The 26,209-nt window shown below is 37.3% G+C and overlaps 2 protein-coding genes across 2 annotated transcripts in view; both read right to left on the bottom strand.

Moving 5' to 3' along the window:
* Positions 1-622, bottom strand: part of LOC124162000 (ethanolamine kinase) — a 54,331-nt gene extending 53,709 nt beyond the window's left edge. The window contains exon 1 of the mRNA XM_046538309.1: positions 71-622. Within this exon, the coding sequence (XP_046394265.1) occupies positions 71-190 (120 nt within the window). The 5' untranslated portion in view covers positions 191-622. The remainder of the gene's footprint in view (positions 1-70) is intronic.
* A 6,426-nt stretch (positions 623-7,048) lies between these two features.
* The window catches only part of LOC124162729 (putative helicase mov-10-B.1), a 65,490-nt gene continuing 46,329 nt past the window's right edge, over positions 7,049-26,209 (bottom strand). The window contains exons 13-19 of the mRNA XM_046539349.1: positions 22,254-22,430; positions 18,486-18,739; positions 16,610-16,770; positions 14,295-14,392; positions 11,131-11,251; positions 9,627-9,803; positions 7,049-8,475 (exon numbers count right to left, since the gene is read on the bottom strand). Coding sequence (XP_046395305.1) covers positions 8,266-8,475; positions 9,627-9,803; positions 11,131-11,251; positions 14,295-14,392; positions 16,610-16,770; positions 18,486-18,739; positions 22,254-22,430 — 1,198 coding nt within the window. The 3' untranslated portion in view covers positions 7,049-8,265. The remainder of the gene's footprint in view (positions 8,476-9,626; positions 9,804-11,130; positions 11,252-14,294; positions 14,393-16,609; positions 16,771-18,485; positions 18,740-22,253; positions 22,431-26,209) is intronic.

Genomic DNA, 26,209 nt, shown 5'->3' with positions numbered 1-26,209 from the left:
AGCCACAAACTGACGAACGTCTTCAAATCGCGAATGTAGAGTGAAAAATAAAAAAAATAGGAACTCTTACCTTAAATTCGATGTTCTCCTTTTTCCAAAGAGGTCTGATTTCCTTCAAAACTGCCAATGCTCCGTCATATAAGTGCGCCTCCTCGATAGTTACCGGAATATGCGGAACAGCTAAAGCCATGCTTCGCTCAGCAGCAATAAACTAAGGAAAACCTTCGCTTGCATGCGAATTTATCGTGCGCATTGACCTTCGGAATCGAAGTCATTACCCATACTTGGCCAGCGATGCAATGCATTAATAGACTTCGGGGTTAAGTGAAAAGACTAGCATACTTTGTTATAACAACAACAAAGGACTATTACCCTAGGGCCCTTTAAAGGGTAACACAAATAACGCCTAAACCGCATTCTTTAGTGCGACAGTAGAGAGTGCAAATCATTCAGGACTTTAGTCAACTTCTATGACAGTATTCATTAATATCTGGATGAAAATATCCAAGAAATGCACATTTAAAAACGCATATAATCATATAATTATTCCAAGGAATACAAAAGATTGAAATTCACGAAAACCACATTGACGAACAAATGCGTATCGCGCCGCACACTTCCGAGACTTGATAAGAAAAGACAAGACCCGTCCTTAGTCTACTTCGACAAAGTTCACTAGCGTGGCGCTAGTATCATGCGGCTTTATATGCACTCGCAGCTCTAGCAGGGTTCTTTACTCAAACGATGAAAGAACCATGCTTAAACTATAAACACTTAATATATATAAATAATTAAACTTTTTATTTTACATTTCAAACTTCCCAACCGAATGCCTTAATCATAAACAGGAAATGAGAAAAACCGTCAAGAGGGAGTTCTTCCCCAAGGTCTTCTTTCCTTCGTCCCAACAGGCTGCATCGCCTAATTTCATTCCATAGACGGTTTATAACTCTTGCCTCTTCCCCTATGAGAAAAATGTATAAACCTGTTTCAAAATTTTATACAATCTTATACATTGCCATGGCAATTGTATAAAATTTTGAAACAGGTTTATACAATTTTTTCATAGGGGTTCGGTCGCTTTCTTAATCGGTATTCACAAATGAGAGCAGATTGATCCTTTTCTTTCCAATATTTTTATATAAAGTAAACACAGCCAATATTCAAAGTGCAGAGCCCTATTATTGTATATGAATAATCCAGTCATGATCATTGAACTGACACCAATTACTGTAAGCAATTTATCAAGTAATCTTCCCTTATCTCAATTTATTTTAATCACGATTCTTAATGAAAGCACGTTCCTACTTGTTTTGGAAATTACTGTGATATTAATCAAGAATGTGTATGATTAAGTTCATTCTTAACCCGCCGTGACTCGCGCCCTAAATACGAACGTGAGAGCTCGCGTGGGGTGTTTCTGACACCCCACTCGTTTTTTTCGCTTTTTTCAATTGTTTAATTGTATTTTGCCTTAATTTTTGCTATTTACCTATCCTTTCATAACTCCTGATAATATTTGTTTGTTTGATATGAATAATTGTTGCATAGGAATATTTTGTTGTAATTTTGTTAATTTTCAAAAGAATTTGAAGTACAAAAGATGCGGACGTTGATACAATTTGTAAACATTCTTACATACTGGCTGTATTCTAATTAAAGCAATAATAATTTTGTTCACATAAATTAACAAATTGCATTACCTGGCTAAATAATTTTATACGTTACTTCGTTTCAATATTTTATATGAATTGAATTTTGATTATTTGATGGAAAAACCGGCCGCGAGTCTTGCGATTTGCCTGCTTTTGAGCTAATGGAAATGATTTGATGATAAGGGTTTTTTACATTTGTTATAACGATCAAATAGTATTCTAAGTTGTTAATAATGATTCTGAAAAGTATTTTTGAAGAATTTTATCTCAATCACTGGCTCTTTCAAGTGGGAAAATTCTGAATAATCTTCTAGTCTATAAATTCTAAATTTGCCTTGGAAATGCTGTATCTTTTCGGAAATCGAGGGTGGACCTGTAGTCTGTTCAAATAAGGAAGAATGGGTAAGAGATTTGGCATGGATCGAGGGCCCAACGATAACCGCGTACCTGCCGTCAGCCAAAAATTACCCGGAGTCCAGTCGATCACGCTCGATATAATGAGTCACGAATCGCACTCCACTCGGAAAAATTATCTCATTAAGTAAGCGTGATATGTAATTTTTTATTATGTCTTTGATTTCTACGTGTAATTTCATGAAGAAAGAGTCTCTATACGACGGAGCTACGTCCATTAGTTATGTAACACTTACATAGCGGTTGCAAAAAAAAAACCACTAAGTGTTGCATAACTACTTGACATAGCTCCGTCCTGTTTACACTCTTTTTTCATGAAATTACACGTAGAAATCAAAACTGTAAAAAAAATACAAATTACGCTTATTTATATGCAGTAATATTTCAGAGTGGAGTGCAATTCATGACTAATTGTAGCAAAAGCGGTCTACCAGACCCCGGCTATTGTTTGGCGGATGGCAGGTAGGAAGCTATGGTTGGACCTCGAGCGGTGCCTAATCTCTGCCCGCCTTCCCTGTTTGGATAGACTATACCAACGATCGGAAAATCTGGACTACTCCTTCCGTTGTTTATTTCTCACGCACAAGAACCCCCTACTCGGGTTCTTACTCACGCCATTCATTGTGCCCTAGTATGTCATGTTATGACCGATTATCTCGAATTTTCGTCATGACTCACGCCAGGCTTGGGGAAGGACAGGGTATGGCAAATACCGCAGCAAGAAGTGTGAAAACCCCCCTACGCACCCAAGACTGGAAGCAATAAAAAGGTTTCACAAATGAAGCGGCGGTAGACGGAGGGGGAAAGATTATCTTTCCTTTGTACGCAGCTGAGTCAGGGTCATTCGGATTTCGGAAATGTTTTGGGCTTAGGCCGGAAAGGATCTGGGTGAAGGTCTTCCCTACTCTCTTTGCTGAGAGGTTTACCCTGCAATAAATCCTTTTGTTCTGGTGGTCTCTGTATCCCAGTAAAAGAGAAGTTTGCTCTCCATTCGGCAATTCAAATATGAATTTTTACTTCTCTAAACAAGATTTGTCTTCGTTACTTTGTGCATGCAGACATCACGATAGTTACCACAAAAATTTCCCTGCGAAATCCTCGCTATTATTGATCAATATTCATATGCTCCTATGGGATAGTTGCATTTTGATCAACTTTAGATATTATTATGTGTAAAATGAGACAGAAAATATTTACGAATTGTAGCAAGTTGGTATAGCCTCAGTTGACATTTGGAAGGGCTGATGAATGACACGAAAAAAACATTTACACGAATTCCTTCATGAAACTATTTTTTAATATTTTCCAAGCACTCACTACATACTTTCAACATGTGCGATGCACACATATTCCTTTCACAAATTTCACAAAACAATTTAGTTTTTATGCCTTTGGCTCTGGGGCAAATTACACACCTTCCACTTCCTCTTCTCCGCTTTTCCTGTGGCTCCGATATTGATGGCTCTCCGTATTTCTCTAACGTTTTCCTAAATTCTTTTGGCAAGTTTTTTTGTGTACTTCTCTGGGCAATAAAATGTTTTGTTAAGCCTTTAGCAATTTCTCGGAGGAATGTTCTTCTATTTGCCTTAATTTCAGGATGTAGGTTCCTGAAAATAACGAACGCATTGATGCCCAATGTATTCATCAAATGATAAAAAACCACCATAGGCCATCTCCTTGTGTTTCTGGCAACACTATAGGTAGCGCACATTTCATCTACCGTATCTACACCACCTTTCGTAGAGTTGTAAACGGATATCATTTCCGGTTTTTTTTCTCACCTGTGGTCGGATCAATGCTAATATCGCTGTGCATATTCGAAATCATGAGGACGTTTTTCTTCTTTTTAGGAATATATGACACAAGAGTCATATTTTTCCTGAAGAGAAAAATGCTACTATACTCATCTCTATTTTTGACAAAAACAATTTCAGGGGGAAGCTCTGCCTTATTCTTCCTAATGGTCCCCACAATAGTAAGTTTTCTTAGAAGTAGATCTTCCAAAAGTGGCACACTCATGAACCAATTGTCCACTGTAATGTTCCTCCCCGTTCCCAAAATTGGACTGACAATCCTTTTTACAACCTCCTTTGGGCTGTTGTCTACTCTAAAAGGACCATCTGGCTGAATACCTAGGTAAACCTCCATTTTTTGCGTGTAATACACAGTAGCATCTACAAGTGCAAATATTTTTATGCCGTACTTTGCGGGTTTATTTGGTAAATATTGGCGGAAAGAACATCTACCCCGAAAAGGAACTAATTGCTCATCTACTGTAGCAAACTCACCGATGTTGTACAATTGTTCAAATTTACGGATAAACATTTCAAATACCTTTCTTATCGGAGCCAATTTATCAGTTTTTCTCCTATTTTCTCTGTCTCTGATGTCATCAAATCTTAGACATTGAAGCAGTAATTTAAACCTCTGGTAATTCATTGATGCCCTAAATATCTCCACACCCAAACCATCTTGATCCCACATATCTTTCAAGTTCTGGCGACCTGATTTGTTTGCCCCTAAATAAAAAAGCAGACCAATGAGACATCTGATTTCAGATTCGTCTGTTGGCTTAGAATCTCTTTCTCGAGAATAATTTTGCGCCTTTTCTGCAAGTTTGATATTTGTACTATTTACAATTATGTGACAGATGTTCTCATCAAAAATTATGTCAAAACAATCTAGCGGAGAATTTATATCATTCTTATTTCCCTTGAAGCCAGCTGCCTGAGATACAATGTTATGAACTGGTATTCGAACATTACGTCGTGGCTCAGAGGTACTCCATTTTGTCACTCGATCTTTGCCCGTTAAAAAATTATCGTTAGTCACAGTTGTATACTCAGTCTCTGAATCACTGATGTCCTGATCGCTACATGTGTCGTGCTCCGATTCCTGTGCTGAAGCTGAAGAGAATTCACTGTCTGAATCAAATTCTTCCTCTTCGGATAGTCCACTGGAAAGCAGAAGAGCAGTTTCTATGTCCCTCTCTGATCGTAAATAGGTCATCTAAGGGAAAATATAGTTTATATAAGTTTCTGAATGATTTTCAGTGATTCCTAAAATTTAAATTTTTCATTTATCAGAAATTGAAAATGACATGAACTTACCTCGAGGTCTCTAGAGAATTTCTAGGCTTCCCACTAGCAATCACTTCTGAGAGAAAAAAGTTATACGAATTTTGGGATGAAATTCTTCCCTAAAATGGAAGAATAAAAGAAATATTGCGTATAGTCTCCTTTGAAATAATGAAGTAACGAAAAATAATGGTGAAATAAGCGTTGAAAATTTATAAAACGTAATGAAGCATTAGGTATCGAAATAATGATTGTAAAAATAAGATAAATTTTATAATTGTAAGTGAAAAGACTCACCAAATAAAAGAACGAAGTATACTTCGCGGCAGTATTCAGTAGAGTATCCAATGAACACAAAAACAAGTAAACGCAAAAAAGTTTACAGCACACATTCAAGCATGAAACCAACACTCGAAAATTTCGCTCCGACGGGATGCGCACTGTCTTCACAAAAGCGTCTGATCTCGGCCGAAAACGGAAAGAAACTAACCAATTTTCCAGGACAGCTAGTAAATATCCCTAAACTCAGCTACTGAAAAGATGAGACCATAAAACCAGACCCGAAACGAACTCTAACCAAAACAAGACGCTGGGGTGCCTGGGACACCCCGCGCGAGTCACGGCGGGTTAATGAATATTCAGAAAATATACAATTTCCATTAAATGGTATATCCATCCATTAACCCTCTTCTAAAATGAGAAAGAGGCTTTTTGACTTCTCCACTAATTTTAATATCCACAGTCACACCATTCTTCTCAACTTCATTGGAAAGAACTACTGCAGTGATTCATAATTTGTCCACCTGAAAGCACTTCAACCAAGTTTCAAGCAAGAGATCGAGATCACTGACTTCATTATCCTTTTAGTCACCTACTATTCTGTTATACGTAGGGAATCATATCACTAGAACTCTAGCCAAGATTTCAGGTTAAAGGTTTCAGATTTCAGGCCAAGAGATTAAAGATACTTCTTAGACAAGCAACTCTTATTTATTTACACCCCTATCCCATCGATTCCAGGGTCTTATCTACCATTGGTGGATTTCAGAACTCGATTATTTTTAATAATTCTTCATAATGTAATAATTCTTTTTCATCATTCTACAACAAAGGCAAGATCACCCAGGTTTTATCAAATTTAGCTATCATAACAGAAGCAATTCAAGTTAATCACATAACGCACTGAAAGGTTTACCACAGAAACAAGTACAGCTACTCCATTGACCAAATTAGCATTTATTTCGAGAGATTGCTGATGATAAGATACTAACACTGGTCAACTGAAACACAGTCCAATTGAAGTTAGTTGCAATGAAGAAATGTTAAATTCCCAATTAGAAAATTATCACTGTAAATTATAAAGAAATGACTGAGAGTCGGTAATTCATTGCTGTTGATGTATGTGCATCACTCACCAGAAAATGTTGCCTTTAAAGAATAACATAACTTTTTATTCAGAACGCACAATTTCATTCAACCTTTTCCCAATTTTCAGTTTTTTAATTTTAAATGACATAATCTACCCAAATCTCCCTCGAAATTGGGTCCAGAAATCCTGGGGGCAAATTTAAGAATACCGGGACTAGCCACGGTGATAACTTTACGGGAGTCACCCGCAATGCACAATTGTGCGAAAAATCCACAGAGAAAAAATCATTCGCCTTGACCGGGATTCGAACCCGGATCCCTCGATTTCCGGCCGAGTGCTTTAGCCAGTTAAGCTACCGAGGCGTCATTCTTCCCTGTGGAAATTTGTGGACTATACCGGACATCGAGGGATCCGGGTTCGAATCCCGGTCAAGGCGAATGATTTTTTCCCTGTGGATTTTTCGCACTGGGGGCAAATAAAAATTAAGGGAAATACTCATGATACTTATATTTAAAGAAATGAAAAAAATCGGGTTATACATACAAACTTAAGAATTTATTGTTCATATAAGTCCCATTAATTGCATACTCATAAAGCAGCTCAAACAATGTCATTGGAAAACAGGTATTTCTCATAACATTTATAGAAAAACTTTTAACTTTATAAAAAGTTTTAAAAAGTTAGCCCTTTAGCAAAATAATTTGAAATATATGCTTTAAATTCTAATACTTAATAAAAGATTCACATAAAAATATCTTACATTTGCAAGTTAAGCTTTTTAATTCAACAGCCACTAACAATAAGTCACATCAATATTCTCGATAAGAGCTTGGGTCAGCCATAATAGACACAATTGAGAAAAAATATTTAGACTGAGAACTAGTAGAATAACAAGAACACTAAGTTCTTGACTAATTTAACCATTATGGGTCACACAGCCTTTTCATTTACATGAGCCAAGTCTTATTCTCTAGGGTCACAGTATTCCAAATACAGGATGGCCAATTTTTGTGTAATTTTTAGATTGAAGTCTCATATGCTAAAATTAGTACAATACCTAAAAATAAGCTAGGCACAGAGGTGTAATAATAATTGCATCTCCAAAAATATCTTCGCAGAGTTAATTGGCAATATTGTCAATATGCACAGTGGAATCTATAATTATACATAATACCTGGATAAAAAGTAGTTGCTTTTAAGTAGCATGCCATTACACAACCATGTGCTAGAAATATGGATGCTTTCAAAATGGACTTCATTTTTTCAACAATTTTCAACAACACGATTGAAAAGCATCGAACTCTGATAGCGGACCGCCATATTCTATTAAATTAAATCAGAAAGAAACACCACAAAAACCTACTCAATAGGTAGAATATGAAAGTAAACTTTGTTATTTTTTAAGAGAAATCAATTGGAGGCATCATTGACATTTTTTTGTAAAATGAAAGCACTTGAGTCTAAATATACAATGGTCATGGACATTAATTTGAATTACCATTTTACAAAGATATCCTGCATTTGGTAACACTGATTAATATATCAATAAACAACCAAAAAATACAACAATCTTATAAGTGTTGAATGATGTTCTCTAAAAAATAGAACTATAACCAAATACAAGGTAAAGAACAAAGGAACATTGATTTGCATTTGATTATCACTGATTTATCATCAAATTTGTACATAAATGCAAAAAACTTGTTCATTGTTTGCAGTGGACAGAACACTGACATACAAGCACCATAATTCATTCGTCTTTGATAGTCATCTGTTTGAACAAGGAATGAAGACGTTTCACAAAATTGTCATCCCTAGGAATATAAGGAGCTCCCACAAATGTTTTATGCGTTTGCGCTAAGTCAATCACAGACATCCAGTTTTTATTCCTGCTCAAAACATATGGATCACCAATAATAATGAGCCTTGCCATAGCTCGGGTGAGTGCCACATTGAAGCGCTGAAAAATAAAATATTTTATTCATCAACAGCAAAAAATGGTAATACAGGGATCAGTATAATTTCTGGGTACCAGAATACAAAGCTAAAAAATCTGTAACAAAAATTGACATACAGGTGCATGCCACCTATTGCACAAGAAGACTTGGCCCAACATTTCATGAATAACTGCTGGTCACACCATTCTTGTGAAATGATGACACTTGGTAATATTGGCTTTCATACATTGATTTAGATTAATAAAAGTCAACATCAGCAAGCATCATAATATACCATGAATAACTGACCAGCAGTGGGTCACTAAACGTCATACCAAATATCATGGTGCATCATGTGGCATACATTCATAAGTAATTTTTTACATCATGAACAGCAAAATTACACCAGGTGATTTTGGTGATTTTTGGACCCCTTGGGTGAGATATTGTGAGATTTGGATCAACCCCCTCCCCCTTCCCTATTATCTCATTCATGAGAGAGTGCAAAATGCATAAGACTTGCCAGGATCCCCCCCTCTCACCCACGTGAGATTGGGTGAGACTGAGCTCTACCCCCTAATCCCCCTAGAAGCATCACGTAATTAACACGTTCAGCGCCGCGTCGGTCATAATGACCGAAATATGTGCTACATCTCCACGCCGTTTCGGTCATTATGGCCGATGAATGAGCCTTTCTTTTGGCCGCCCACAGCACGCCGTCGGTCATAGCTACTTCAGTGCCGCTTATATGACGTGACCGACGCGGCGTGGACGAATTCACACAAAAACTCAAACGGAAAGGATCCAAGTATTAAAACAAAAGAAAGTAGAATAACACGTCGGCACAATGGGCGAATTCGTCAAAAGGCCGTTTTACACGGGGCACGGAATTGCGCACGTTAGAGCTGCATTAATTTCTAAAATGGCGTGGAATTGCGCAAATGTATGAACGAAATTAGAACAGGGGTTATTTTGCCATCTCGCATCCACGCATGTGTTCTAACAATTCACCGCTTTACACGATGCAATTTTGATTGCGCCTTCGCACGTACGTCAGATTGTGCAATTCCATGCACCGTGTAAAACGGCCTTAAAAGTCTGCGGCAGGGAACGTGTTCACGGATGCCCCCACATTTTCAATCAAGAAATAAAAATCAGCAACAAACAAACTTACCTTCGGATCAGTCAAGAACCCCATCCGATAGTGCGAGTCCACTTCAATGGAACTCTTTGCTGAACGAACAGTGGAAATTATCATGATCCTCTTCTCTCGTCCTTGATATATTTCAGTTGAACCTACTTCAATATCAGTCCAGTTCTTTTTCCGGAGAGCCTGCTTCAGCTTGTGAACCTGGTTGGATTCAAATAAAATATAACGCACATTACCAAATGCATGGAAATAACGTTTACCAGCAAGGAAACACTGACAAATATTGTCATCAAAGACAGTAAACATTTAATTAAGGTAAAAGATAAAAAAATAAATTGAAGGATAAAAATTTTTAATTGTTTTATGCCACATTTTTACACATACAATCGCATTTAGACACTTTGTTTTCTATTCTGATTCATAGTACGTACTTGCATTCTTCTAATAGGATATAATCCAAGTAATTATACACATATAGTAATCAACACCATAATGCCACTAATCAGCTCCATCAGATCAGAATAGTTCTCACCACACTGATGTTCAGTTTTTCATGCTTTCATTTTTACCTAGAATTTCTATTTTTTTTTAAATATTAATTCCTGCCCATTAAAACACATTAATCCTTTTAAAATATAGGTGAAAAAATAATTCAAAAGCTAGTGCCATAGGAGTGATCCAAATATATCCTGGGTACATCTTCTAGATGAACAGTTAAAAAGTAGAATACAGGACGAACACCAAATACACCAACATATACTAAAGAGGTACCTTTTGAATCATGATATAGCGTTGAGTATATGCTGAGCAAATGATTTTTCTCAATAAGAAGCAGGAAAACAAAAAGAATCATCATGACATTTGCAGTAATTTAAACTTTTATTTATCCATATACCACCCATTGGCCTGTTTTTGCCCTACATGCTAATGCATCACAGGAAAATAGCATGCTGCCGAAGGTAAAAATCCCACCACTATATTCTCCCATTAACATTCCCAGGACAAAAACATTGAATTGTATGATAATGAATATAAGTCTACATTATTAACTCATAACATTTCAATATCTCTTTATAAAGGCTTTTACAATTGGTCATCATGGCAATTAAAAATATTTCAAGCAGTTTTGCCATGTCAATGTTTGAGTAGCTCCAAGGTTTCCTGAGCGATGCTGGTCACTTTCTCAAGGGATTCTGAGGGAAGGGGAGATTTGCGCTTGCAGCAGATGGGCAGGTGATGTTACTTCACTTTGGTAGCAGAAAAAAGACTGTATTTGAATTTCCCTCATCTCATTCCTATGAGTGACATACCGCCAGGAAGGAACCCAATATTCAAGCAGCACGATAATGGAAGCACAAATGCTATTGGGGTACTTTTCCCCCCGAGTACATTTATTGATTATATAATCATCTATGGTTATGCCTGTAAGTAGGCATAGTGACATGTTCCATACTACTTTAAAAATTTGTCCATACGAACGAATAAATTATTATTACAATTGGCTCAAAAGTAAAAGAAAACCACTGACCTGTCTTGTATATGGTGAAAGAACTCCAATATCTTTCTCAGTAACTTTTGAAGCACCTTTCAAAGAAAGTAGCTGCTTGATATACTTCAGAACAACCTCAACCTCCTGCAAGTTGAAGTAACTGCAAAGACAAAGGAACTTTTCATTCCTAACCTGCTAGCAAATTTATCACCGTGGATATAAACACCTCTATCATCTGACTATGGGTGTGCCATGAGGAGTATTGCTGCCATTTTGGTCCTTTAATTCCCACTTTCACAAACATGCAAATGCATTATAAACCCTAAAAAGTCATTACACATAATTGATCATAATTAAACAATTAGATAGAATATCACAGACTGTTTGCCTCAAGCTAGGACATAAGTATCCCTAAATTTCAGTTAAGATGAAATGATTTGAGATTAGATTGAATACAGCCACTACAGTAGTACCTAACACATTCAATGCGGGCATGATTTCGCTTAAGTCGTCAAAATCGGCCGTTAAAATAAGAAAGAATAAGCTCTTATACAAATTTTTTTTTTTAAAACCAGCCTTTATATTTAGATTACAGGGGATGAGCAACGTTTATATATGACACAAAGCAAAAAAAACTCAGTGACCCCGAAAAACCAAAAGTGACATATTAAAAAAGTCACTATATTTATTAAATTTTCAGTGAATGGTAAGCCCCCTATGTTTCAAAATGCCACCCCTATGCTTTTAAATGCCTACCCCTATGTTAAAAATGCCACCCCGTACGTTTTATGTAACGGTAAAACAATATTCAAACATTTACAAAACCTTACAATTGTTAATAAATATATGAAGATCATAATTAGCTAATTTTATGGTGGATAACTTTTACTGTGGTCGCAAAACACGAAAATCGACCATTTGGAACTTCTTAGATCAAAAACATGTTTTGGGGGGCTATAGGTTGACTGGGGGGTGGTTAAAGGGGGGTTGGAGAGAAAAAGTTATATTTTCTTGTATTGCCATCGGAAATGAAGAAGTGTGCAAAATTTCAGCGTTTTTGCTTCACAGGAAGTGAGTCAAATTTGAGTTACAAGATTTGTACCAGACAAACAAACAGACAGGTTGGTGATTTGATATAAAGGCTGGAAAAATAGAGGGAAGTTTCCGCGCCACAACTTCCGTTCAAATACTGCTTTTTACAAATGGCGCACACGGTTCAAAAGAGGGAAGCTTGCTGAAGGCCATACACGCAATCGGAAGACTCGGAAGTGGATATTAGTCATGTACGGAAGCGGAGAAAGGGCTCCCAGCCTGACCAGCAGAGCATGTCAATTGACATGCTCTGTATCTCGGCTTGGACAGGACCACATCAATTGACGTGCTCCACACTGAATGTGTTAAAGACGTAAGAGATCATCACTACACAAAATTTCAACACTCACCATAGTGAGCACCAAAACATAATGTTTTATCCCTTTGTTGCCTCCGTATTCAACATATTATTACAGGCGGTCCCCGACTTTCGTACACAATGCGTTCCCGAAAACTTGTACGAAAGTCGAATTGTACGAAAGTCGAACCATTGACTTCCATACTAATTAGGGGTTACGTTCCAAAAGAGCGGAATTTACGTACTAAAACCTTTTTTTTCACGGAATTCATTTCAATTGACTTAATTTTAATAATATATTAATAAAACTCCTCAAATCATATAATTTATTTCGAAAATACGCAGAAAATGCAAATAAAAGTTTACAAAACAAGAACTCCGTTGGCTATCGAGTGAAACTTCCTCTTGGCATTTAAGTTGACATTCCACTTATTACGTCCACTATAAATAAAAGGACATATCAAGTAGCATAAAAAAATGTATTCGTTGAACCCGCACTCTGGATACCTTTTAATTTTTACACCAAAATTCGATGTTTGGCAGGTGACATTCGTGATCGCGTATATTCCGCATGTTATTCAAAAAAGACAAAAGACAAACGGAATCCGGGTGATATGTCGTGCAATATCGTTGCTGAAGGTTTACATGAATTAAACAGCACTCAAACGAAAAAACACAATTAGAAAGAAGGTCTTACTAGTTTTATTGAAAGCTATTCGATGATGTCTAGTCAACTTCTTCTGAAAAATATCTTCAATGAAGGCTTTCCTCTTCTCTTGATAAAGGAGCCTATAGCAGGCAGTCTCTCTCCCAAATAAATCACCTAGATCAGAGTCAATTACCAACAATTCCCTTCATTATATACGTTCATATTGTTCGCATATACTGCCGATACTGCAATTTGAAACAATTGAATGTTGGGATGCGCAATAAACATAGCGGGAATTTAAAAAAAATTACAGACCAGCGTCCGAAAGTCCGAATTTAGCGTACGAAAGTCGAGTAAAAGGTGTCAATTTTGAACGTACGAAAGTGCGAATTGTACGAAAGTCGAGTGTACGAAAGTCGAGGACCGCCTGTATTACAATACATAACAATGAATACAATTACTTTTACTTTCTAGAATCACTCTAAGCATTTCTGGCAGTAGTAATTAAAACATTCACAGTTGTAACAAAGCAGTTAATGCCAAGAATGAATAAACTCTAAGTCTTAAAATGCAACACGGAGAACATCATCTTAGAGCCCCACTATATTTCCAGGTCCGACATAAGCAATAAATTAAGAGATATATTTTGCCGAACGGACAGATATGGGAATTCATTTTTCCCCCAAACCATAAAGGACTTTAATAAATGCTAGTCACAATTTTGTTTGAGCATTTGCTTTTTTTATGTAAACAACTGGTGTCCTAACAACCCCTGACACATGTTTCAGCAAACCGGAACTAGCCACGGTGATAACTTTTATGGAGTCACCCGCAATGCACAAATTGTGCGAAAAATCCACAGAGGAAAAATCATTCGCCTTGACCGGGATTCGAACCCGGATCCCTCGATTTCCGGCCGAGTGCTTTAGCCAGTTAAGCTACCGAGGCGTCAATTTCGTCACGTCGAGGCGTCAAATATCCACAGAGGAGATTGACGCCTCGGTAGCTTAACTGGCTAAAGCACTCGGCCGGAAATCGAGGGATCCGGTTTCGAATCCCGGTCAAGGCAAATGATTTTTCCTCTGTGGATTTTTTGCACAATCCCTGACACATGTCTTTTTAGGCGGCTTGCGGGATAGTATGTAGATGTAGATGTAAACTAACCTTGGTGAGGAGCCTTCCCTCTCGTCTCCTCCAAGAACACTATGGAAGTGGACAGAAAATGGCCTGCAAAGTGGATCCTGCATCACATTTGCATGGGCCTAGAGGAAAAAACAAGAAAATGAAAAAAAAAAATTTGGATGGATATTTTACCACCATGATATTTTTGATCGCAATATTCGTATAGTAATAATAATATAATATAATAAAAGTATATAAAAATAGTATATAATAATATAATACTAGTAAAGGTATTAGCACACTAAGTAGAATTATACAAAAAAATATTAATTCCTGATGGATGCAGGATAGGGACAAGGGAGAGGTTAAGTGGGGGGTAACCTCCCAGCAGTAGTGGGGGTGAGAGCAAAATTACCGTTCTATCTAGTGTAAATTGGATACCCAATTGCCCCCAATTGTCTGCAGCAATACGCAATTTTCAAGGCGGCTTGAGTGCGACCTCACCAAGGCCTCAGTGATTTGTCTTCAACCTCATTATTATGTATGCTCTGAATTAAACAGCAGCGGAAGTTAGATGTATTGCAGACACAGAATTTATTATCTCCCAAATGTTGAATGTGTAACTAAGTGCAGTAATGGTTTCTGTTTAAATAATTTTTTTAAAAATATTGTAAGTTAAATTGCAAATTGTATAATCTATTCACTCATCACTCACCCTATCATTTTCACTTATCAGGGTAAAGTTTCATGTAAGGTATTCTGAATCTTGAATATATTTATGATTGATGTTGAATGAAAGTTCCTTGTTATTCTTTGGTGTCCCTACGAAACCTGTTTCTTCACCCTTACCTGCCACCGAGTCGTCACTCGCCCTATTTTTACTTAGGATCTCTTCACCACAAGGTAAACTGCAAACGGGAATCCCCCGCATTTACTTCATTAAAATAAATCTTTTGGTAAATCATCCTTGGTGGCAAATAGTCAGGAAGGTGGTTTATCACTTATGGGTGGTTTTCGTGGCCTTCATCCGGGTGACCGATGGTGAACCATTACAGTATATAATCTTTATTACAATTGTGTAAATGCCTTTACAGAGGGCTCTTCTGAGCAGTTAGGATACATATATTAACACTTTGCGTACCGGGGTATTTAAATTCCTAGGAATTCTGGGTGGAGGTGTTGAGATTGGAAATATGTGCCTGTTAGGGCGTAATGCCTTTGGTTTAAACATGGTTAAAAAGCTAATGCTTAGAATATAACTTTACCCAATCAAACGTTATGATGCATCAATTCATTATGAATAACGAACAACAACTGAAAACGTGCTAACGAATGCGTATTGAACGCTTTAAAATTGTTTAGGTTAACGCGCCTAAATGACGAGAATCGTCATCATCCATCCGGAACGTTCGGGAAAAAAATGACGAGAATTCTCGCCATCCGTACGCAACGTGTTAACTAATTGAAGACATATCACTAGAGGTAAATTCATTTCAATCATGCATATTGAACTGAGCAAGAGACATTAATTTTCATTCATCTCGTAATTCTGATGCAATTAACATCAACGTTTCTCATTATTTTCTCATTTTTAGATCAGTCTAAATATTTAGAATAAAAAATTTACAAGGGGATTAGAAAAATGAGAATATGTTGGAGCATGCATAGTTATATTTCCTGGTCCAGAAATCACCATACTCGACTTGACTCAATACTCCCGAGTAGTTTTCAACGACTTGATACTCAACTTGAAATCAAAAAGTACTACTCGCACATCCCTAAAAATAAGCTCTAAGTTTAGAGCTATTAGTATTTAAATTCGTTAAAATAGTAAATATATCGAAAGATATAATTAAATGCTATTGTTCAAAGTGGCAACCACCAAAAATTTCGATTTTATCTAGTGGATGTGTTTCAACCCAACGGGTGCCCATAGACCCCTTAGTTTCACCCTCCCTCCCCCCTAGATCTGCCACTGGATGCCATAAAGAATATGATCCAATCTAATGAGTAAAATCTCTTTGATCAAATGAGGCACGAGTACCGGTGAAATATAAAAGTATTATGTAAATATTCATGTAATGGATTGCCAGTAGTATGTGACATGATGAAATTTACACTTTTAGTCAGGTTTACCCCTCCCATCTGTGTTGCTAGTGAAAGTTACCCATACCCATCTATTCCTTATTTGTAATCAATTACATTGACATAGATAATTATGCAAATTGAACATTTTGTGCTCTCTAAAATTGAAGAGAATGAAATAAATAATTACATAGATATTGTTACATTAGGTTAATATTACTATTAATTTAATATTACTAATGATATATTTTGGGAATGATATGAGTGCTTACCTCCAGTTCATTGTCATAGAAAAGTTCATTTGGTAAAAGCAGAATATCTGGATGGGATCGGAAATTCCGCACTAGCTTGGTTATAAAGAGAGGGTTGTATGCATCATTTTTTCTTTGGTAAAGAGCACATCTTTTCATAAGACGTTCCAGTAATGACATACCTGAAATGGGAAAATAATATCAAATCACTAGCAAAACACAATAACTGTATAAATAAAGTCCTAAAAATGTGCTTACATTACTCAAAATGTGTACATATTTCTAGAACATTATTAAATACTTGAATGATTAATAAAGGCTTAATAAAATTAAGGCATAATTATATTAAGACCTAGTTAAATAAAGATTTAACAAAAGCTAGAAGCCCATTGAAGAAAAATTGATTCCAAACCCTTACTAATAGCAAATACATATTGTGGTCATTTTTAAAAACAAAAATCTTCCCATTGCTTCAAAATCAATAAAACTAATGCACTGTAATATCCATTGCTTTGCACATTGTATCCCCCTCCCTGGGATCTGATCTAGTGCAGTGGTCGTTCCTTGCTGGGGAGATCAGTTGAATGATCGGAAGTTTTCCTGGTGGACCGATTAGATTGAAGTACAAGTCCTCACAAGTTGTTGAACATGATCGAGCAAATAGGTGCAATGATTGTTTCGCATGGGGCATTTGTAATGTGTTTTAAGGTTTAAGGAGAGGTGTCCCTGAGGTTGGACGATTGAGAATTGTTAGAATATTATCTTTTCCACAGTATATTTATTTGAAATTATTTTGGAACTTCGTTTTGATAGGTAAAAACCGTTCATCCACCAACTCTGTTTACAATCCCTTAACTTTGCTTTACTTGGGATCCACTGTACAATGCATTTGGTCACTGGAATTTCCAGTGTATGAACACTCATTACAAGCTCGTAGCCTGCATCTCTAGCATTGTACACGTATACTTGTGGCTCCAAGTGTGACAAAATAAATAGTTACCATAATTGACGGCATATAACATGTACCCTCATTTCTGTATGCCACGCACAAGAAAAAAGTCCACGCCAAGGCACAGCACCCCAACAGCTTAAGTTTGTTCCTTTCAGATCTTATACTATTGCATAAATCAAAGCGAAATATAGAACAAGCTTGATCCTATAAAATATATACAATCTAGTATACATAGAATATATATTAGTAAATAAAATGGAGTCAGTATTGAATATTAACCCATGGAGGTTGAATCTTCAGATATAAGACGGAGGTGATTTTTTAAAGCTATTACTTTGGAAAAAAAGGTGTGTCTTATAAGCCATCAAATACAGTAGTTCCTTACTAGACAATTCTGTGAAGCCAACTTAAGCCTGAATCACACGATCATTTTTTTTCGTCGCGAAAGTGATCACTATCGCGATCACTGCGCAAAATGATCGTCGCCGGCAATTGTTTTTCGCGATCGCGATGAGGATTCCCATCACTTTGTTCATCACTCGTCTGGTTGCTTTTTCCGTCGCTAAAACCGTCACTAAAACCCCATATCAGCCAATCAGAACGCATTCCCCTATGGAGCGATTGCAGCGCAACGTTTGACAATTGTGGGAACGACATAAATAAACAAACACGCTATATATAATTTCGTGACGTGGGTCCCATGACAACGAGCTGTGATATCGGAAATGATGCGAAAAGCGACGGCGGGAGTGACCGTGTGATTCAGAAAAATGATCACCAGAGTGATTGCTTTTCGCGACGGGAAAAGTGATCTCGATAGTGATCACTTTCGCGACGAAAAAAAATGATCGTGTGATTCAGGCTTTAACAAGTATTGAAGAAAAGAGAAAATGGTAAAGTGAGCCAATGGATTTAAAGAGAAAGAATATTACAAATTAAACTCACCCAGGCCCATTTTAGAAGCACCATCAGATGCACATACTGGCCCCAATTGAAGAGGATCACCGGCCAGTACAAGCAATCCCTGGCTTTCAGCATCATTCACACCATTCTTTTTGCTTTTCTTCTTGTTTTTGGACGGCACTTTATGGCACAAAAGACCTGCCACAGCAGCAACTGCCTCTGGTTCCACTGCCTGTCCACACTCATCGATGAACACATGGGTCACAGTGCCATTTCCAATCCAGCCATGTGACAACCTGGAGGTGAAATCAAGAATGTCGGAAGCAAAAAAGCTTAATGCAAGCATTTCTCAGCATTGTAAATTGCACTTTTTTGAAGGATATCAAAGGTGCACAGGATTTACTTCCATCATGCAATAAAATTTTTTTTCAATTTTATAGGGTTTTAGTATAATAATAAATTTAGTTTGTTGACTTCAGAGAATTTAAGGGTGTATCATGAATCACTCTTTGTACATGAAGTCTTAAAAGGTCTAGTCAATACCAATGAAATAATAAATGAATTTCAAATAGGAATATCAAATATAATCTCAGCTAGCCAAGGGAATTGGTCGAGGCTACCACCAGCTCCACTACACCTAACTACACCCATGTCTCGTATAGCGCAAGGGATGCGTTCCTTGGGGTCTTTGCACTATACGAATTTGCGTTATACGAGAGCGTTTTAACATAGGGAAGATAGGGATGCGTTCCTGGTAGCATAGGTCTTTGGTATTGAATGTCCTCTAAAACATCTATATTCCCATAAAAAGCCTTAGAAAACATTATTTCTATAAATATTTATAGTTTAAAACATCTTTAAAGATAGTATTCACGCATTCAAAGACTTTTATTCACGTTAAAAAAAATTCTTACGTGCTTTCGAAATTCCATCCTGTCGTGCGGGTGGGCTAACATCTGCTATCTCAGGGGATCGTAATGCGTTGCCGGCAGTTGACGATTTTTCAAACTAGTCTAAAAACAACTGTTGTGTCACCCAGGCCCTTTTGTAGCTCATCGAAATGACAGGAAAATGCTACTTTAAATGCCATTTCATAGCTAGCGGAGTTTATGAATGATAAATCATTTTAATTTGAAGTCCTCCGAGTCATTAAACAGCTACGTGAAACAGTCTTTAAATGCCTTGAAACCTGACCCAAGTTTTCCTTCCCTGAAAATGAATGAACGAGAATGCATTCTTTTCCAAAAGAATATCGTCTCGTCAACACTAGATCTAGTTGAGGGGGAAAGGAGCCACTTTCAATAACAGCTTGGAGTTCATCAGAAAATGTTGTGGTGGCTGCGCTATCAACACTTGCATATTCACCTGATATCGCCGCACTGAAAATACCTGCTTGCCGTTTAAATTCTGGAACCAACCGCTTTCACTAAATGTCTCGGAGCGATTACCACTCTCGTCTTTTTGTACTGATTCACCATGAACTTTCCGTATGTGTAGACCGCTTGGTTGAAGTTGGTGCGGCTGAGGTCACTGATATTTTAGCTTCGTCTTTATTCAAAATAAGGCATCGTGAGTTTAAACTTCCACGCAATATCGCTTTGACGCTCTCCATTTTCAAAGCAATTGACCTCTCTCAAGTCCTCTTCTAGGTTTATGGTTTTTCTTCTTATGGTTCTTGGTTTTTACTCTGTATGGCTCTATCTAAATCACCTTCTTCTGCTGAACTGTATTCCTGAGACGCAGAAGGCCTATGACTGCGGGGAGGGAACGAAGCCATTGTGTTTGAGACTCTATAGCGGACCCTTTTATGTGTTGATGCTATTCATGCGCAACTCGGCCACCGCTCCATTTCTCCCCCGTGAATACCGATGACCTTGAAGGCTTTAGCGACCCTCTACCTGGAAGTCAATCGCCCGGTAACCTACGATGGCAAAAATACGTCTCAAACCGTATTGCTGAAAAAAAAACTCATTTCCACTAGCCCCACGCTTAATTAACGATCTAAATTATTTATTATCATTCTGTTAAGGAGACGAGATAAATCTTCGGTAGGCCGGCTATCTGGACCCAATGACGAGTAATACTTTTGGCTATTGCACAGCAATGAATTTCGATTAATATATAAACAAAAAAGAAGATTTGAGGCAAGAAATAATATTAATATGCGTAAATTGATAGAAATTACGTTTGTACTTAGCGCAAGTTCACGTTTTATCACGAGAGCGTTTAAAATTTTTGATTAGGCTACACTGCGTTGCAATGTTTCCCCGAGGAACGAATTTGCACTATATCGAAATTGCGCTATACGAGACATGGGTGTATACATTTTTCTCACACTTTCCAAGCCTATGGGGAGCCTGGAACTCAATTGGAACTAAGCTGGAACAATTAAAATTGAAAAAATAGAATAGGCTTTGCATAAAAACTGATAAGAACATTTTGTTTTCCTAAGGAGACTATTTAGCTGTGCAAGTGAGCTGTGCTATGCTGTGCTCAAGGGGTAAACTTCAAGACAGACCAAGTGTCAAGAGCATCTTTTTCAGGCTACATCACGTTTTTAGAGGACATTTGTCCAGGGACATAATGCAAGCACAACATGCAGTGTACAATTTAACTGTTAAACCATCAAAATTTGAGTTGAACTGTAGAAATCAGGTACAGAGACCTTAGGCATGATTCCCCAAGTGTTCAAGGATGAAAGCATGTGGGCAGTTCCATGGTGTCGGACGTAGAATTTGTACAAACATTCTCATTGTTTTTCAATGTTTCATTTACTTAAAAGTATTAAAATTAATTGTGAGTTATATCACTTGAAAGACCAGTTTTCTAGGAACATTTTGACATATAATCCATTACAAAAAGTGTGACTGCTATAAAACTAAAACTCCTTTTTTGGTGTCGGACGTAGAACGAATCGTAACTCAAAGTTAAACTACTCTGTCATGGTAACTAAGAGAGTTAAAAAGTTGTAAATGGCAAGAATGTTTTATTTGGTTCCTTAATCAACCAAAAACATTAACTTTGGTTTGATATGATTTTTCTTTTTTATTCCATTTATAGTAATATGACTTTATTGCACAAACCAACTAGAAAAACACTAAATAAAATTGAAAAACAAAGTACCATATATTTTTATTGTGGAAAAATTTCCTAAAACAAATACTAGAACTTTATAACTGCTACTTTTAGCTTTCCAAAAATGTATAATACATAGCGGTTTGAAATTTAAAAAAAAAATAGTGTTGAGGTTTACCGTTTTGTGGAATTGCCCATGTCACAAACTGCAATTTCAAGGGACACAAGCTCTTCAAAGACTGTTAAGAGAGTAGGGAGGATGAGCCATTGATGGCAAGCCATCTACCTCAAGAACCAATGACAACATACAATGTGTGAGGGCAGTGCTAATTTCAGACCATCGCTTAAGTGTGCCCATAGTCCTAGATGCATTCGGCATTTACAAGATGACAGTGTGCAGGGTTATCACCGAAAAGCAGAGGCAAGTCTACCCTTGCAAAGACCTTCTGCAATGAATTGAAGAAGACCCCGACTTTTCGGACAACCCCCTCACAATACTGACTCCACACCAGCAGACCAATTCCTGTTCCCAAAAATGGAATCATCCCTCAAAGGACACCATCACGAGGCCCTAAGTGCCATTTAACAAGTAATCCAATTATAAAAATTAGGCTGGACCTTGTGAGTACCATGAGTTCTAATATGCGATAAACCACCAAATGAAATTTCAAGACAGAAGGTTAAGAATAATTCACAGAAAAAATAAGTAGAAAAATATCAATAGATTGCACTTACTTCCCTGCAGAGATGAGGGTGCAGCATATGATACGACTCTTACCGAGCTTGCTTCGGTCGACACTACCTATATCATGAATGGAGTTGTTCTTGACATTCTTTTTGCCACCAGCTTTGTCTCCTTCCTTGATGCTCATGACATTACTACATGGATACAGCACGCCCGGAATACTTTCACTGGGTAAAAAGGGAATAGATTATATAGAAATAGAGCAAATATAGATATGAAGAAAGATTTAAAAAAACAAATATATTTTCCCAATAAGATTTGGTGAAACTATTCCATCACAAATGATAGACTTTTAAGAAAATTCCATTTTTTTGTAAAAAATTTAAAACAGTGGAATTTACTTAAATGCCATTCATTCACAATTTAGACAATATTATTCATATTCCACATAATTATAATACGGTGCAACCTTGATAAAACGAGACCCCACGGTGCTCAAATAAACACTCACTATAGCCAATTGTCGCTATACCAGAGGTGGAGCACATAATAGTCAATATACAGCTATTGTGAACACTTATACAGGAACAAGAGTGGTGCGGCGACAGAGAAATTTGTATCCGATAAACGTAAGCACAAATCCAGATGAAAGGCGATGTTTTTTTGCGTCACTAAATTTCCTCACTTTAATAACAACAATTCAAACAAATTACAAGCGCCATACTGAATAAAAATCATGCAAAGCATTGCTTTGTCAATCATTATGCCAATGCACAACTGATGAAGCCATTTTTCAATGTAGTTAATTGGTGCATTTACGTGATCATTCTATTATTTTGGTATTTTCCACTGTAAATTCAAACAATAATTGATAAAACTGTATCGCAGTTATTTAATGTCTCAAATTCTTCCATTGGTGTATGTTTATAGTTCTTGTACGTTAAGTGGTAGATATGGGAAATAGTATTTAGCATTCATTTCTACAGACGAAAACAGTGGAAGGCTGTAGAACGATCCTGCCTTGGAAGACTTTGCCTATCATCTAATGCAATATCTTCATTATCTACCGCAAAAAGTTTGCTAAGCATGAAAAATGATGTGATTAAAATTGCCGTTGTTTAAAAAAAAGATCCTATTTTAGTGCTACGCTCGCGACGTCATTGAAATAATACACTGAGTGTACCATGGCACCGCAGTAAAAACGATTTGAATTAAAATTGGTAATATAGGAAAAGATATTAACGTGATATTATTTCACGAAAAACTATAATGCAGATATTATTCTGATGTCACTGAAGTAAAACAAAAGCAAGCTGCAAGAAACTGCGACGAATATAACACAAATGGGTAATATCTACGACAAAGAAACGGAAAGGCATACGCATCTGATGGACCCTAAGGCCAACAAAACTTATGAGTATGAATTTATTGATTTAACATTCTCAATAATGACTGAGAAACATGAAAAAGGAATGCAGAATTTTTTTAATTAGATAAACTAAAAGCACAGCATTAGCTCTTCACATATGCCATCTGTGGCGGTGCTGAATGCATACAACATGGCGCCAAACGAGAGTCGGTTGTTCTGTGAGTTCTTCCAGCGGCCACCATGGGATGGTCGGCCGCCCAGGTGACAGAAGAGAGCACCAGTAGGACTTCGACCACTGTTGCGACTAGTTCACCCTTGTGAATAGTACATTGTGATCGTGATTATTACTTGTAACAGCAAGAAAGAATAAATACGTCCATCCGGACAATTCACGCTCAACACGCTGAGTGTATCATAGTAGCGTGCATCCTACACCATCACTAAGGCGCACTACGTACCTCTAAAAGCATCATTGCAAGAAATATCTCGTACTGCAAGGGTTTTGTCGGGGAGTAGGGTGTAAAAGAGTTCCGTTTCGTCTACGTTATATAATGCGGAGAATACTTCTTAAGATACTTAGGATCGGAGTCCTTTCTTCCACGACTTTGGGTTTACATCACAGGCATCACCAGCAATTATGACAGGAGATAATGCTTTCGTGCTTTGAATTAGTATAGCCAACCTTCCGAACTCTTGAAGTTCTCGATTCTCAATCTATCCCTGAAATACTCAATCTATCCCTGAAATACTCCGCTTTAGGCTTAGGCATAGCCCCTTTCTCAGAAGTTCCAGCAGATTGAAGTAGGCAAAAACACCTGAACAATTAAGCTCCTTCTAACTCTTCATGACCTGTATTCCTTGGGCACTTTAGTTTTTTAATTTTGAAAAGCTAATAGGAAGATAAATTTTGTGCCACTCTCATATTACTCTATTATTTTTATTTTCTTGCTTCGACGTGTTTGGCATTTTTTGGCCATGGTGTCTACCATCAAATGCTTTCTATTCACATAACTCACGGACATGGGGGTATGCTGCAGACTGCTTTCTGCCACTCGAGGAACAAAAGAAGATCAATCATTCTCAAATTTTAATTCCACAATATTTTCACCAAAATGAACTACTTATTTATCGAACGACAGTTTACTACATGAATTTGAGACTGAGCACTTAACTTCATTTTTAACAGATCGCCAGAAATTACAAAGAACAGGGACTCTTGGTGAAGGTTTTCCGGTGATGGAAACTCTCACTATGGTGAGTGCCAACACCAAAAGGGCCTCATAAAAACGAATTATTTTACATGCAAATTATAGGGTCAATTGATGGTACCTCGGCTATCTCTCATAATGGCGGGGGTCTCGCAATAGCCCGTATGTACTAGCTTTAACGCATGCATTTAAAAAATACATTACATGCATACACAAAATACAAAAAAATTTTTATATCATTTTACGCATATTAATAATTATTGGTTGCCTCAAATCTTCTTTTTTGTTTATATATTAATCGAAATCCATTGCTGTGCAATGGCCAAAAGTATTACTCGTCATTGGGTCCAGATAGCCGGCCTACCGAAGTAATTTATCCCGTCTCCTTAACAGAATGATAATAAATAATTTAGATCGTTAATTATGCGAGGGGCTGGTGTAAATGATTTTTTCAGCCATACGGTTTGAGACGTATTTTTGCCGTCATAGGTTATCGGGCGATTGACTTCCAGGTGGAGGGTCTATGCTAAAGCCTTCAAGGTCATCGGTATTCACGGGGGAGAAATGGAGCGGTGGCGGAGTTGCGCATGAATAGCATCAACACATAAAAGGGTCCGCTATAGTGTCTCAAACACAATGGCTTCGTTCCCCCCCGCAATCGTAGGCCTTCTGCGTCTCAGGAATACAGTTCAGCAGTGGAAGGTGATTTAGATAGAGCCATACAGAGTAAAAACCAAGAGAATATGGCAAAAAATAGGAATGCGTGTAGAAAAATCAAGAATTATCAAGAAAAACTATAAACCTAGAAGAGGAATTGAAAGAGGTCAATTGCTTTGAAAATGGAGAGCGTCAAAGCGATATTGCGCGGAAGTTTAAACGCACGATGCCTTATTCTGAATAAAGACGAAGTTAAAACATCAGTGACCTCAGCCGCACCAACTTCAACCAAGCGGTCTAAACATACGGAAAGTTCATAGTGAATCAGTTCAAAAAGACGAGAGTGGCAATCGCTCCGAGATATTTAGTGAAATCTCCGGTTTTTTCCAGAATTTAAATTGCAAGCAGGTATTTTCAGTGCGGCGATATCAGGTGAATCTGCAAGTGTTGATAGCGCAGTCACCACAACATTTTCTGATGAACTCCAAGCTGTGATTGAAAGTGGCTCCTTTCCCCCTCAACTAGATCTAGTGTTGACGAGACGATATTCTTTTGGAAAAGAATGCATTCTCGTTCATTCATTTTCAGGGAAGGAAAACTTGGGTCAGGTTTCAAGGCATTTAAAGACTGTTTCACGTAGCTGTTTAATGACTCGGAGGACTTCAAATTAAAATGATTTATCATTCATAAACTCCGCTAGCTATGAAATGGCATTTAAAGTAGCATTTTCCTGTCATTTCGATGAGCTACAAAAGGGCCTGGGTGACACAAC

This window comes from Ischnura elegans, chromosome 7 (genome assembly GCF_921293095.1).
Source record: "Ischnura elegans chromosome 7, ioIscEleg1.1, whole genome shotgun sequence".
Classification (NCBI taxonomy): Eukaryota; Metazoa; Arthropoda; class Insecta; order Odonata; family Coenagrionidae; genus Ischnura; species Ischnura elegans.
This window is presented reverse-complemented; position numbering and strand designations above follow the sequence as displayed.